General features: G+C 34.7%; 2 protein-coding genes across 2 annotated transcripts in view; one reads left to right on the forward strand and one right to left on the reverse strand.

The window, feature by feature from the left end:
- Positions 1–1,378, forward strand: part of LOC106085960 (serine protease inhibitor 42Dd) — a 14,567-nt gene extending 13,189 nt beyond the window's left edge. The window contains exon 4 of the mRNA XM_013250448.2: positions 232–1,378. Within this exon, the coding sequence (XP_013105902.2) occupies positions 232–362 (131 nt within the window). The 3' untranslated portion in view covers positions 363–1,378. The remainder of the gene's footprint in view (positions 1–231) is intronic.
- LOC106092019 (uncharacterized) overlaps positions 1,320–12,801 on the reverse strand; it is a 471,923-nt gene continuing 460,441 nt past the window's right edge. Inside the window, exon 19 of the mRNA XM_059365737.1 lies at positions 1,320–7,478. Within this exon, the coding sequence (XP_059221720.1) occupies positions 6,742–7,478 (737 nt within the window). The 3' untranslated portion in view covers positions 1,320–6,741. The remainder of the gene's footprint in view (positions 7,479–12,801) is intronic.

Consider the following 12,801-nt stretch of genomic DNA (forward strand, 5'->3'; position numbering starts at 1 on the left):
CATGAGATGTTTTGTTATGACTTCCAACAACGGAGCTAAGTACGGTCCAAATCGGTCTGTAACCTGATATAGCTCCCATATAAACCAATCTCCCGATTTGACTTCCTTAGCCCCTCGAAGCAGCAATTTTTGTCCGATTTGGGTGAAATTTGGCATATTGTGTTCTATTATGACTCTCAACCTTATTTATTCATTAATTATCCATGTTTCTTTCTTTCTTTCTGGTTTCAGCCACCAAACCAATTGTCATCAGTAACTCAATTGATACACGGCAAAAATTCTTCCGTGCCGATCATCCATTCTACTTTGCCATACGTAACAGAGATGCCACCTACTTCATGGGACATGTAGTGAAGTTTTGAAGTGTGAAGCCTGTAATATGTTTAGAATTAAGTTTGCTTATTAAAAAATAAGAAGAACCATAAAATCCCATAAAATGTTATGTATCCTTAAATACTTAAAGTAAGCAACTGATTGTCTGTTATGGGATTATCGCTTATTGGGATTTTGATGATGAAACTATCTTTAGCTACCAAATTTCCAAATTTCGCTGTTAGATTCGTAATTTACTCCCAAAGGGGCTTCTTATTAAAGTGCCATATCAACCCCATCGGTTGTAAAATTTACTACGAGTTTTATGTAGAATAGAGTGGCATTTTTACAAAATCATCTCATTTGAATACTGTCTCATGTGTCATTTCAAGTTGAATAACTCCCCTTAACCCTTCTTACAAAGAACTTACCTATCTCTAACCTTAGCCTTCATATATTTTAAGGAAAAAATGCATTTAAAGATTTTTTTTGTTGAAAATTGGTTTTATTTCAAGTTAAATTTTAGTTTTTTTTCCTGTTTTAGGTTTATGTTTTTTTTATAGTATGAGAGATTCTGTTTGTTTTATGTCGACCTTTTTTTATTTAATACATAGATACATATTTCAAAACTGTTTGATTTTCATTAATGTTGGGTTTTTTTCCATATGGTTCATGAGAGAATTTCGTTTGGATTTTTTTCTTATTTTTTTTTTGTAATTATTTCATTTGTATGTAAATGGAATATACAATTAAAAATTATTGTTGCTAGTGTGTGTGTGTGTTTTTTTTTTTCAAATTAATTTATTTTAATATTTATTTTAGGAATATTAATTATGTGTATTTGTTTAAATTTATTAGCCTTTAATTTATTTATACTTAAAAATATATCTATGTGTGAGTATGTATGTATGAGTATGTATATATGTTTGTATATGTACATATGTTTGCTAGTTCATGACTTAAATTTAAATTTATTTGATTTACTGTTGAATTTTTGGTTTTTGTTATTTTTCTCTCCTTTCTTTAGTTGCTTATCTAAATTTTAAATAAATTCATTTGTAAGTTAGTTTGAGTTTGGTTTTTCATCTTCTTTGTTTAATTGGAAAACTTGGGTTTTGTTGAATGCTCGTTTTTTTTTTATATATTATTTACAATGCCAATGTCATAATTGGTTGGTTATAATTATGAGCATTGCTTGCTTAATTTAAAAATTTTTAATTTTGATTGATACCACACATATTTTTATTTTCGGTTTTTAAATATTTACACTTATATATCTAAATTATCTAAATTAGTAGTAGGAGTTACAGGCCAATGGTATAGAAACTTAAAAATTTATTTAAATGTGGTGGAAATATAGGCCATTATATTTTTGGAGTGTAAAAAATATTGAAAATATTTGAAAAATATTCTAAAACAAGTAAGAAGGCGTTAAGTTCGGCCGGGCCGAACTTTGGATACCCACCACCTCGGGTATATATGTGAACCACATTTCGTCAAAATCCAGTGAAAAATGCATACCTTATGCCCCATAGCAGCTCTATAGATATCATCCGATTTAGACCAAATGCTTATAAATACATGTTATTGTTCAACCGAGAGATCGGTCTATATGGCAGCTATATCCAAATCTGGACCGATCTGAGCCAAATTGAAGACAAATATCGAAGGGCCCAACACAAGTCATTGTCCCAAATTTCGGCGACTCCGGACAATAAATGCGTTTTCATGAGCCCAAAACCTTAAATCGAGAGATCGGTCTATATGGCAGCTATATCGAAATCTGAACCGATCAGGGCCAAATAGAAGAAAGATGTCGAAGGGCCTAAGGCAAATCACTGTCCCAAATTTCACCAAAATCGGATAATAAATGTGGCTTTTATGGGCCTAAGACCATAAATCGGAGGATCGGTCTATATGGCAGCTATATCCAAATTAAGACCGATCTGGACCAAATTGACGAAGGATGTCGAAGGGCCTAACGCAACTCACCGTCCCAAATTTCAGCAAAATCGGATAATAAATGTGGCTTTTATGGGCCTAAGACCATAAATCGGAGGATCGCTCTATATGGCAGCTATATCCAAATCTGGACCGATCTAGTCCAAATTGACGAAGAATGTTGAAGGGCCTAACACAACTCACTGTGCCAAATTTCATCCAAATCGGATATAAAATGTGGCTTTTATGGGCCTAAGACCCTAAATCTGAGGATCGGTCTATATGGCAGCTATATCCAAATCTGAACTGATCTGGGTCAAATTGACGAAGGACGTTGAAGGGTCTAACACAACTCACTGTCCCAAATTTCAGCAAGATTGGAAAATAAATGTGACTTTTATGGGCCTAAGACCCTAAATTGGAGGATCGGTCTATATGGCAGCTATATCCAAATCTGAACCGATCTAACCCAAATTGAAGAAAGATGTCAAAGGGCCTAAGACAACTCACTGTCCCAAATTTCAGCAAAATCATATAATAAACGTGGCTTTTATGGGCCTAAGACCATAAATCGGAGGATCGGTCTATATGGCAGCTATATCCAAATCTTAACAGATCTGGGCCAAATTGACGGAGGATGTCGAAGGGCCTAACACAACTCACTATCCCAAATTTCAGCAAAATCGGATAATAAATGTGGCTTTTATTGGCCTAAGACCCTAAATCGGCGGATCGGTCTATATGGGGGCTATATCAAGATATAGTCCGATACAGCCCATCTTCGAACTTAACCTGCTTATGGAGAAAAAAAGAATCTGTGCAAAGTTTCAGCTCAATATCTCTATTTTTGAAGACTGTAGCTTGATTTCAACAGACAGACGGACGGACATGTCTAGATCGTCTAGATTTTTACGCTGATCAAGAATATATATACTTTATAGGGTCGGAAATGGATATTTCCATGTGTTGCAAACGGAATGATACAATGAATATACCCCCATCCGTCGGTGGTGGGTATAAAAATAAATAAAAAAATTTAATATAAAAGAGGTTGTGGTCCGATTCAGAAAATAATTGAATTAAATATTGGAGACCATAGAGAAGTCATGAAAACCGATGGCTTTGGTGCAGGCACATCCTCCTGCAGAGACAAAGAAGGAAACCTGGTAACTGACACAGATAACATGCTGAGGATATGGAAAGAACATTTTACCCAACTAGTGCTAGTGTCCAATGTTGTTGGCGAAGAGGATACCGCAGAACCAATCCCTGATGATGGTATAGAATGTGTACCTCCTAGTCAGAATGAGGTTCAAGTAGCAGTGACCCGACTAAAGAACCACAAGGCAGCAGGAGCCAACGGGTTACCCGCTGAACTATTGAACTGCTAAGGCGTAGAATGGCTAGAAGAACGCATACCCTATGATTGGAACCCGAGCATACTATGTCCCGCATACTACAGAGGAATAGGTCTCCTCCCCATCGCATACAAGATACTCTCGAGCGTACTGTGTGAAAGATTAAAACCTAAAGTCAATGAGATAATTGGGCGCTATCAATGCGGCTTTAGACCTGGTAAATCCACCCTAGACCAGATATTCACACTGCGCCAAATCCTAGAAAAGAGAAGGACAAATCAACACATACAATCTCTTTGTTGACTACAAAGCCACCTTCGATACTCTTTTACGTTTAAAGGTATTTCAAGTCCTGTCTGAGTTTGGTATCCGTGCAAAATTCCAATAAGACTTTGCAGGAGGACTCTGGCTGATACGCGTTCCTCAGTAAGAATAGGAAAGAATCTCTCCGAATCATTTAATACCAAACGAGGTATCGTGTGATCTCTTTAACATTCTACTGGAGAAGATTATACGAGATGCAGATGTGAATAGATATGGCACGCTAATCACAAGAGAACACATGCTACTCGAACACATAGGTCGATCACCGGAAGTAGTAACTGCAGCCTTTGAAAGAATCGAAAGAGAGTCAGTCAAAATGGGTTTGGCAGTAAATGGAGATAAGACGAAATGGATGCTTTCAACTCCCAAAAAGCCTTGCACAACCGAGCAGATAAAGAAAATGGAGAAAGTTGGGAATCACAACTTTGAGAGAGTCACTAACTTTATCTACCTCGGCACCGCCATAACCGAAACGAATGACACCAGTTTTGAGATTAAGCGAAGAATGATACTGGCAAACAATTGCTACTTTGGACTAAGTAAGCAGTTTAGAAACAAGGCCACCTCTCGACAGACGAAGATTACACTATACAAGACACTGATACTACCCGTGTTGTTATATGGTTCTGAAGCATGGGTACTTGTGAAAGCAGATGAGGCAGTGCTTGGAGTATTTGAGAGAAAGATTCTTCGAAAAATATATGGACCAGTTTGCGTTAAAGGAGAATATAGGCGACATATGAACCACGAGCTGTATGACGACGATAGCATAGTTACACGCATCAAAATACAACGGCTGTTGGATGAAGAAGCTCCAGCAAAGAAGTCTTTTGAAGGCAAACACGGTGGTACACGCAAACCGAGAAGACCAAAAGCCCGATGGAGAGATCAAGTTGTGGGAGACACCCCGAAATTTGGTGTCAGATATTTTAGAATGAGCGCAGAAGATCGAGGCGCTTGAAACGCTTTTCTACGTTCGGCTAGTGGAACATATATTCTGTCATAGCCAATTAAAGTAAGTAAAGTAAAGTAAGTAGAAGTCATTGTGTAAAATTTCAGCCAATTCGAATAAGAATTCTAGGGGCTCATGAAGTAAAATAAGGATATCGGTTCTATATCGCTCCCCATATGGGAGCTGTATCAGGCTAATGACCGATTTAGACTATATTTGACATGTACCTTGACGGTCGTGGGAGAAGTCGCTGTACAAAATATCAGCCGAATCGATTAAGAATTACGCCCTCTAGGCAGCTACATCAGGTTATGCACCGATTTGAATCATACTTAGCACAGTTGTTGGAAGTCCTAACGAAACATGAAATACCAAATTTTTGCCAATTCGAATTGGAATTGCGCCCTCTAGGGGCTTAAGAAATCATGACCCCAGATCGGTATATATGGTAGCTATATCAGATTAGGGATCGATTTGAACCATACTCAGCACAGTCGTTGGAAGTCATAACGAAATACGTCATGTCAAATTTCAGTCAAATCGGATAAGAATTGCGCCCTCTAGTGGCTCAAAAAGTCAAGATTCAAGATCGATTTATATGCAGCTATATCAGGTTATTGACCAATTTGAACCTAATTTAGCACAGTTGTTGGAAGTCATTGGGTGCGCGGTCCCTCCCTTCTTGAGCCTTAACAAGCAACATTTTATGTCCGATTTGGCTGAAATTTTGCACGTAGTGTTCTGTTGTGACTTTCAATAACTGTGTCAAGTACGGTCAAAATCGGTAAATAACCTGATATAGCTGCATATAAACTGATCTTGGGTCTTGACTTCTTGAGTCTCTAGAGGGCGGAATTCTTATCCGATTGGAATGAAATTTTGCACGAAGTATTTGGTTATGATATCCAACAACTGTGCCAGTTATGGTTCAAATCGGTCAATAACCTCATATAGCTGTCATATAAACCGATCTGGGGACTTGACTTCTTGAGCTTCTAGAGGGCGCAATTCCTATCGGATTTGGCTGAAATTTTGTATGAAGTATTTTATTATGACAACAACTGTGCCAAATAAGGTTTAAATCGGTTCATAGCTTGATATAGCTGCCATATAAACCAATCTGGGATCTTGAAATCTCGTCTTTTATCCTTTTTTTGCCTAAGAAAAGATGCCGGGAAAAGAACTCGACAAATGCGATCCATGGTGGAGGGTATATAAGATTCGGCCCGGCCGGACTTAGGACGCTTTTACTTGTTTTTATTCAAATGTTTATTTTTCAATTTCGAAATAATTTCCACTTATTTAACCGAAAATTAGTTTCATTTGTTTGGCCGTTGGCAAATAAATGATCTGCAATATATGAGAAATTTGAACAAAATTAGCTGCCTCTTGCATTCTTTTGATTTTTATGCAATACTAAATAATTTTTATCTTATGTATAAATTTTAATTTAGGATGTTATTTGTATTTTGTTTTTTTGTAATTATTAAGAACTATCATTTTTGATTAGCAATGATCATGTTTTTCTGATATTCCCCGTAAACTTAATTGAATTTGGTTTGGATTTTTTTTTTTTTGATTTGGTTTTGAGAGTTATGTCATATAATGTCTTGCAATTGGAATTTGTAACTTCTTTAACTAATTTTGAATACTTTTAAATAAATTTATGTACTTTTTTAATTAAACTTATGGCTCTATATATGTACACTTAACAACCTTTTATTTTTAAATAATATAACTAACTATACACCTAACTAACCCTGTCTTCAGTGTGTGTTTATTTATTGAGAGATTCGTTTTTTTCTTGTTTTAAAGTTTGTTGTTACCCTTGTTGTTGTTGTTGTTTACTTAGGACTACAGCTCATCCTTTTTGCTAAAGATCACCTCGGCAGTTGAACCCTCATTCGTTTGGGGTATGGAGCTTGTGGGTGGTCTTGGAGGCGGTGGTATTGGATCATCATCTTCAGCACCATTTAGCAGATAGTTTAAATCATGAGTTATACGATCCAACATGGCTCCAGCATTTTCCTCTTCTTCTTCTTCGTCTTTATTAGTGTTGCCAGACTTTTTATTATCTTCACTGGCGCTGCTGGCGCTATTATTAACATTTATTATGGGTATGGGAGTTGCAGTTTGGCAACCTGTAGTCGCTGCTATTGAATTAGTGGTTGCTGCTGCTGAGTTGACAGCTGACACGGATGTGCTATTGGTACCCTGCATGACTGCCACCATGGTGGGCAACATTGGATCAAAGGTATGTGTGGTGGGTTCCATGATGGTAACACGTTTCTGTGTCTTCGGTGTTTGTGTGGTCACTGAGGTGGTAGTGACTATTGTTGCCGGTGGTGCCATTGTATAATTACATGATGATAGAGCCACTGCCGGAACCATGGCTACTATGGAGGAGGGGGGAGGTGGTACATTTGTTAGGCCACTTATGGATACAATGGTGGCACCAGGTGGTAACATTTGTGATGCAGTACTACTAATGTACGCCCCCGCATGATGAACACCCTGATGATGATATGAGGCCACCGATGAAGGACACATGGTCATTGTATTGGCATTGGAGCGTATGCCAATGATGGTGTCTGTAATGAAAGAAATAAAGAAAGGGGAAAACGTCAAGGGTTTGTTAAAAATAGAGAAATTGATAAAATTAAAAAAAAAAATATTTTTTGAAAATCTGCAGAAGGACGGACATTCCTACTTTGCATATCATGGCATTCAAGCATATATGCACTTTTTAGTTACTTGGGCCTATTTTCGAGGTGCTACAAAAGCAATGGGGATGATAAAAGAGTCCCTTAACCTGGAGAAAGCTATAAAAATGGATTTTTTAATTTTAGTACTCTAGTGCGTATGATTTATAATAATTATGACGTTTTCTTAATAAATTGGCCCTAACTTTTAAAATAATTTAAATATTAAGGAATTTTAAAAAGCTTATGAGGGCTCATGAAACTTGATATTGATATATGAAAGGGAAATTCAAGGACTTTGCCTTTAGTAGGATGAACAAATGCCCTAAAAATAGGCAGAGGTTTTAAAAAAAAATGGAAATTTATGAGATTTTAAAAAACACTTTTGAAAAACCTCAGACGGACGGACGTTTTTACTTTGCACATCTTGGCATCCAAGCCTATATAAACCTTTTGGGTTGTTAGATCAATATTCCGAGGTGCTATGAGAGCATTGGGAAGGATAAAAAAGCCCCTAAACCTGGAAGAAGCTATAAAATAGCAATTTTTATTTTTTGTACTCTAGTGCGTATGATTCATAATAATTATGATGTTTTCTAATAAAATGACCATAACTTTTAAACTATGTAAGAAATTTAAAAATTTTAAAAAGTTTATGAAGGCTTATGAAAGGAATGAAAAGAAAAAACGACAAAGGTTTTAAAAATGTTGAAATTGATAACATTTTAAAAAATATTTTTGAAAAATTTCAGACGGACGGGCGTTTTTACTTTGGATATCCTGGCATCCGAGCTTATATAAACCTTTTGGGTTTGTAGATCAATATTTCGAGGTGCTATGAAAGCATTGGGAACGATAACAAAAAGCCCCTAAACCTGGAGAAAGCTATAAAAACGGATTTTTTAATTTTTGTACTCTAGTGCGTATTATGAAGTTTTCTAATAAAATGACCATAACTTTTAAACTATTTAAGATATTTAGAAATTTTAAAAAGTTTATAAAGGCTTGTTAAAAGAATGAAAAGGAAAAACGTCAAAGCTTTTAAGAAAGTTGAAATTGATAACATTTAAAAAAATATTTTTGAAAAATTTCAGACGGACGGACATTTCTACTATGCTTATCTTGGCATTCAAGCCTACGTAAAACTTGTAAGTTTTTGAATCAATACTTGCTGTTGCTATGAAAGCAATGGGAACGATAAAAAAGGACCATAGCCTGGCGAAAGCAATAAAAACGGAATTTTAAATTTTTGTACATTAGTGCGTATGATTTATAATAATTATGTTGTTTTCTTAATAAATTGGCCGTAACTATTAAAATATTTAAGATATTTAGGAATTCTAAAAAGTTTACGAAGGCTTATGAAATGTGGTAATGAAAGAAAGGGAAAAACGTCAAAGGTTTTAAAAAAAAAATTTGAAATTTAAAAAAGTTAAAAAAATATTTGTAAAATTTTTCAGACGGGCGGACATTTCTACTATGCATATTTTGGCATTCAAGCATATTTAGACGTTTATGGTTCCTGGATCAATATTTCAAGCTACTGCAAACGCAAGGGGAATGATAAAAAAGGACCATAGCATGGCGAAAGCAATAAAAATCGAATTTTTAATTTTAGTACTCTAGTGCGTATGATTTATAATAATTATGATGTTTTCTTGATAAATTGGCCATATCTATTAAACTATTTACGGAAATGGGGAATTTTAAACAGTTTATGAAGGCTTAGAAAATTTGATATAGATATATCAGAGAATTTTAAAGGAAATCGCTTTGATTGGATGAAAAAAGGACATTTAAACTAAGAAAAGGAGAAAATAAAATAAAGAAAGGCGAAAACACCAAAGGTTTGTTAAAAAAGGAAGTTGGAAAAAAATATTTTTGAAAAATTTTAGACGGACGGACTTTTCTACTTTGCCTATCTTAGTATTTAAGCATATATATAAAGTGTGAAGTTGTTCGGTCAATATTTCCAGGTGCTTTATAAGGAATGGGAACGATAAAAAAATCTTCTTAACCTAGAGAAATCCATAAAAATGGAATTTTGTATTTTAGTGCTGTAGTGCGTATGATTTACAACAATTATGACGTTTTCTTAATAAATTGGCCATAACTATTTAATATATTTAAGCATTTTAAAAAGGCTATGAAAGCTTATAACATTCGATATAGATGTATGAAAGGAAAATTCGAGGAACTTGCTTTTGGTTGGACGAAAAAAAAGGTCCTAAAATTGAGAATCAAAAAAAAAAAAAAAAAAATTGGATGCTAAAAAGTCTTCGCCAAAATTTTTAAAGAAGACAAGCGATTTTCCTTGCCAACGTTTAATGGCAAGGGAGTATCATTTACTCTTAATTTTTGATTTTAAAGTTCTATCTCAAAATGCAAATTTGCATATAAACATTCCATAGAGGCAATCTTCTCACATATCAATGAGTGCAGTCGAATTCAAGTTGAAGCTCAATGATAAGAGGGCTCCTTTTTAGGAGACGGCCTCCGAGGCCGAAATGAGTGCCGCAATGCTAATCTCCTTTTTGGGAGGAGTTTTTACATGGCTGCCATACCTAATGGTACAGTACCTCACAAATGTCGTCAGTATTAGCAGGGGTAAACCACCACTGAATATTTTTGCTGACGGTCTCACCAGGATTCGCATCCACAGCGTTATAGCCGCACATGCTAACATCAGCGTTAATGTGGTCTAGCGTAGTTCTATCTCAATGGCTCCCAAATATATTGGGGCTGAAGGGGTAAAATTTGGAAAATTCTTTTATATGGGAAGTATGTTAAAAGAAAATCTATAAATTTTTTTATATGGTAGTTACATCTAAGTATTGACCGATTTGGTTCACTGCCTTTCCCAATTTCTCTATTTCAGTAATAAATATTTGTGCAAAATTTTATTTAGAAAATCAATGTAGGGTAAACGGACATTACTAAGACTTCCTAAATGTTAAGGTGATCAAGATAATCTATACCCTATAGTGTTCTCGAAATTATGGTCAAAAATTCAAAGTGGGATGACGAAGTTTCTTAATATTATATTTCCCATGAACATTCGATTAAGGAATAGGGGATACTTCTCTCATATCAATGATAGAAGTCCGATTAAAATTTAAGCTCAATGATAAAGGGCCTTCTTTTTTATGCTGAGTCAGAATGGCATGTCGCATAACCACACCACTTGGTAGAGAAGTTTTTTCATGGCAGTATACCTCACACAATGAAGCTAGCATTAGTAAGGGATTGGTTATTCCCTTACTAATGCTGGTTAAAATTTTTTTCTGAAGTTTAGGCTGGGATTTAAACCCAGGCGTTCGGTGTCATAGGCGAACATGATAGCCTCTAGGCCATGACTAGGTTAATATGTCCATATTCCTTGGTGGAAGGCTCAAACGATAATTTTTAGATTCGATACCCTAGTGCGTATGATTTATAATAATTATGATGTTTTCTTAATACATTGGCCATAACTAATAAACTATTTAAGATATTTAGGAATTTCAAAAATTTTATGAAAGCTTATAAAATTCGGTATGGATATATCAAAACAAAACCGAAGGATTTTGCTGTTGGTAGCAAGAAAAATGTCCTAAAATTTAAAAAACAAAAAAATATATTTAAAATTTTTGACAATTTTGCTATAAAATTTTTGTTTTAGAAATAAGGAAGAGCTAGTCCTTTACTGTTTCCCAAGTTTTAAGGCAATGGAGTATAGGCGACTAAGAGTTTTTGTATTTAATGGTATGTCTCTGGGGTCTCCTGGAAACTGTTGGAGTGGAGCAAAATCGATAAATTGGTTTTTTTGGGAGATAAAATCGGCTAATTTTTTTATAGGATAGATACATCAAAATAATGCCTAATTTGGCTTTCTATCAGTTACAACCGATCTTGTGCACCAAGTAGTATTTGTGCCAAATTTGTGACTGTGTATTTTTGTTTGCTTGGGAAATACAAGGACGGAAGAAGGACATCGCAAACTTCACTTAAAATGTTGATAGAGATCATGCATATCCTATTGCTTATGGTGAGTATATTCGCTTAAACTTGAACAAAACGACATATTCAAGTCCTATTTTCATACTAACAGCGAAATTAGTATACCCTTTTCCGATGGTGTAGGGCATACAAGAATTATTATAAATTTTGGTACTCTGGTGCGTATGATTTATTATAATATTGAAGTTTCTTCAATAAATTGGCAATAACTATAAAACTATTCAAAATATTTGTGAAATTCAAAAAGATAATGAGAGCTTACAAAATTCCAAAGCGCAGAAAAAAGAAAAGTATAAGACGTTTATTTTGGTATGAAGAGAAAAATTTAAAAAATTAAGAAACAATATTTTCATTTCTGTTCGATTTTTTTTCTTGGAATTTTTTTTCCAAGGTTATAACAGTGCAAAGTTTGTTTTTATTTTCTTGAGTTTAAAGATAATGAAGGGTCACTAACTTCATTAATTGCTAATTTTCCCCTTTTAAATTTCTGTTTAAATGTTTCACTAATGCTTGGCTTCATATAAACTTTCTCTTTTTTATTGGTAAAATTGCGAGCAAAGCCACTGAGAAAACACCAAATGTTAATCCTCCTAAGCCCGTTAATGAGATGCTTTAAACATATTGTGAATTTAAATTTCTGTTTTTACTTCTTGACATCGTCCAAGCCGGAAAATGCATGAACAGAAAAGCGAACATCACAAGAATGTCATGCAAATCCCATATTTGCCCATGAACATTCCACTAAGGAACAGGAGCAAACTCATGACGTTTAAGAATATCTGTTATCTTTGTGGTCTTCGATATTTTGGTGCATATTTTGACATATTTTAAAGGGAGTGACATTACCACCATACGCTTACTCTATGGTGTGGGGCTACAAAAAGTATTTTAATATTGGTACTCTAGTGCGTATGATTTATAATAATTATGAAGTTTCCTTAGTAAATTGGTCATAACTCGCAAACCATTCAAAATACTCAAGAATTTCAAAACGTTTATGAAAGTTTACAAAATTCCAAAATATACAGTAAAGAAAACTGAAGGGAGCTTACAATTGATATGAAGAGAAAAAACTTTAAAATATAAAAAAAAATTGTTTTTTCCCGATTTTTTTCTCAAAGGCTAAAAAGTGCAAAGTCTTTTATATTTTCTTCAGTTTTAAGGCAACAAATGTTTACCGATTTCCTTGATTGCAAATTTTTCCTTCTATAGG

The sequence above is a fragment of the Stomoxys calcitrans genome, chromosome 3 (assembly GCF_963082655.1).
Source record: "Stomoxys calcitrans chromosome 3, idStoCalc2.1, whole genome shotgun sequence".
Classification (NCBI taxonomy): Eukaryota; Metazoa; Arthropoda; class Insecta; order Diptera; family Muscidae; genus Stomoxys; species Stomoxys calcitrans.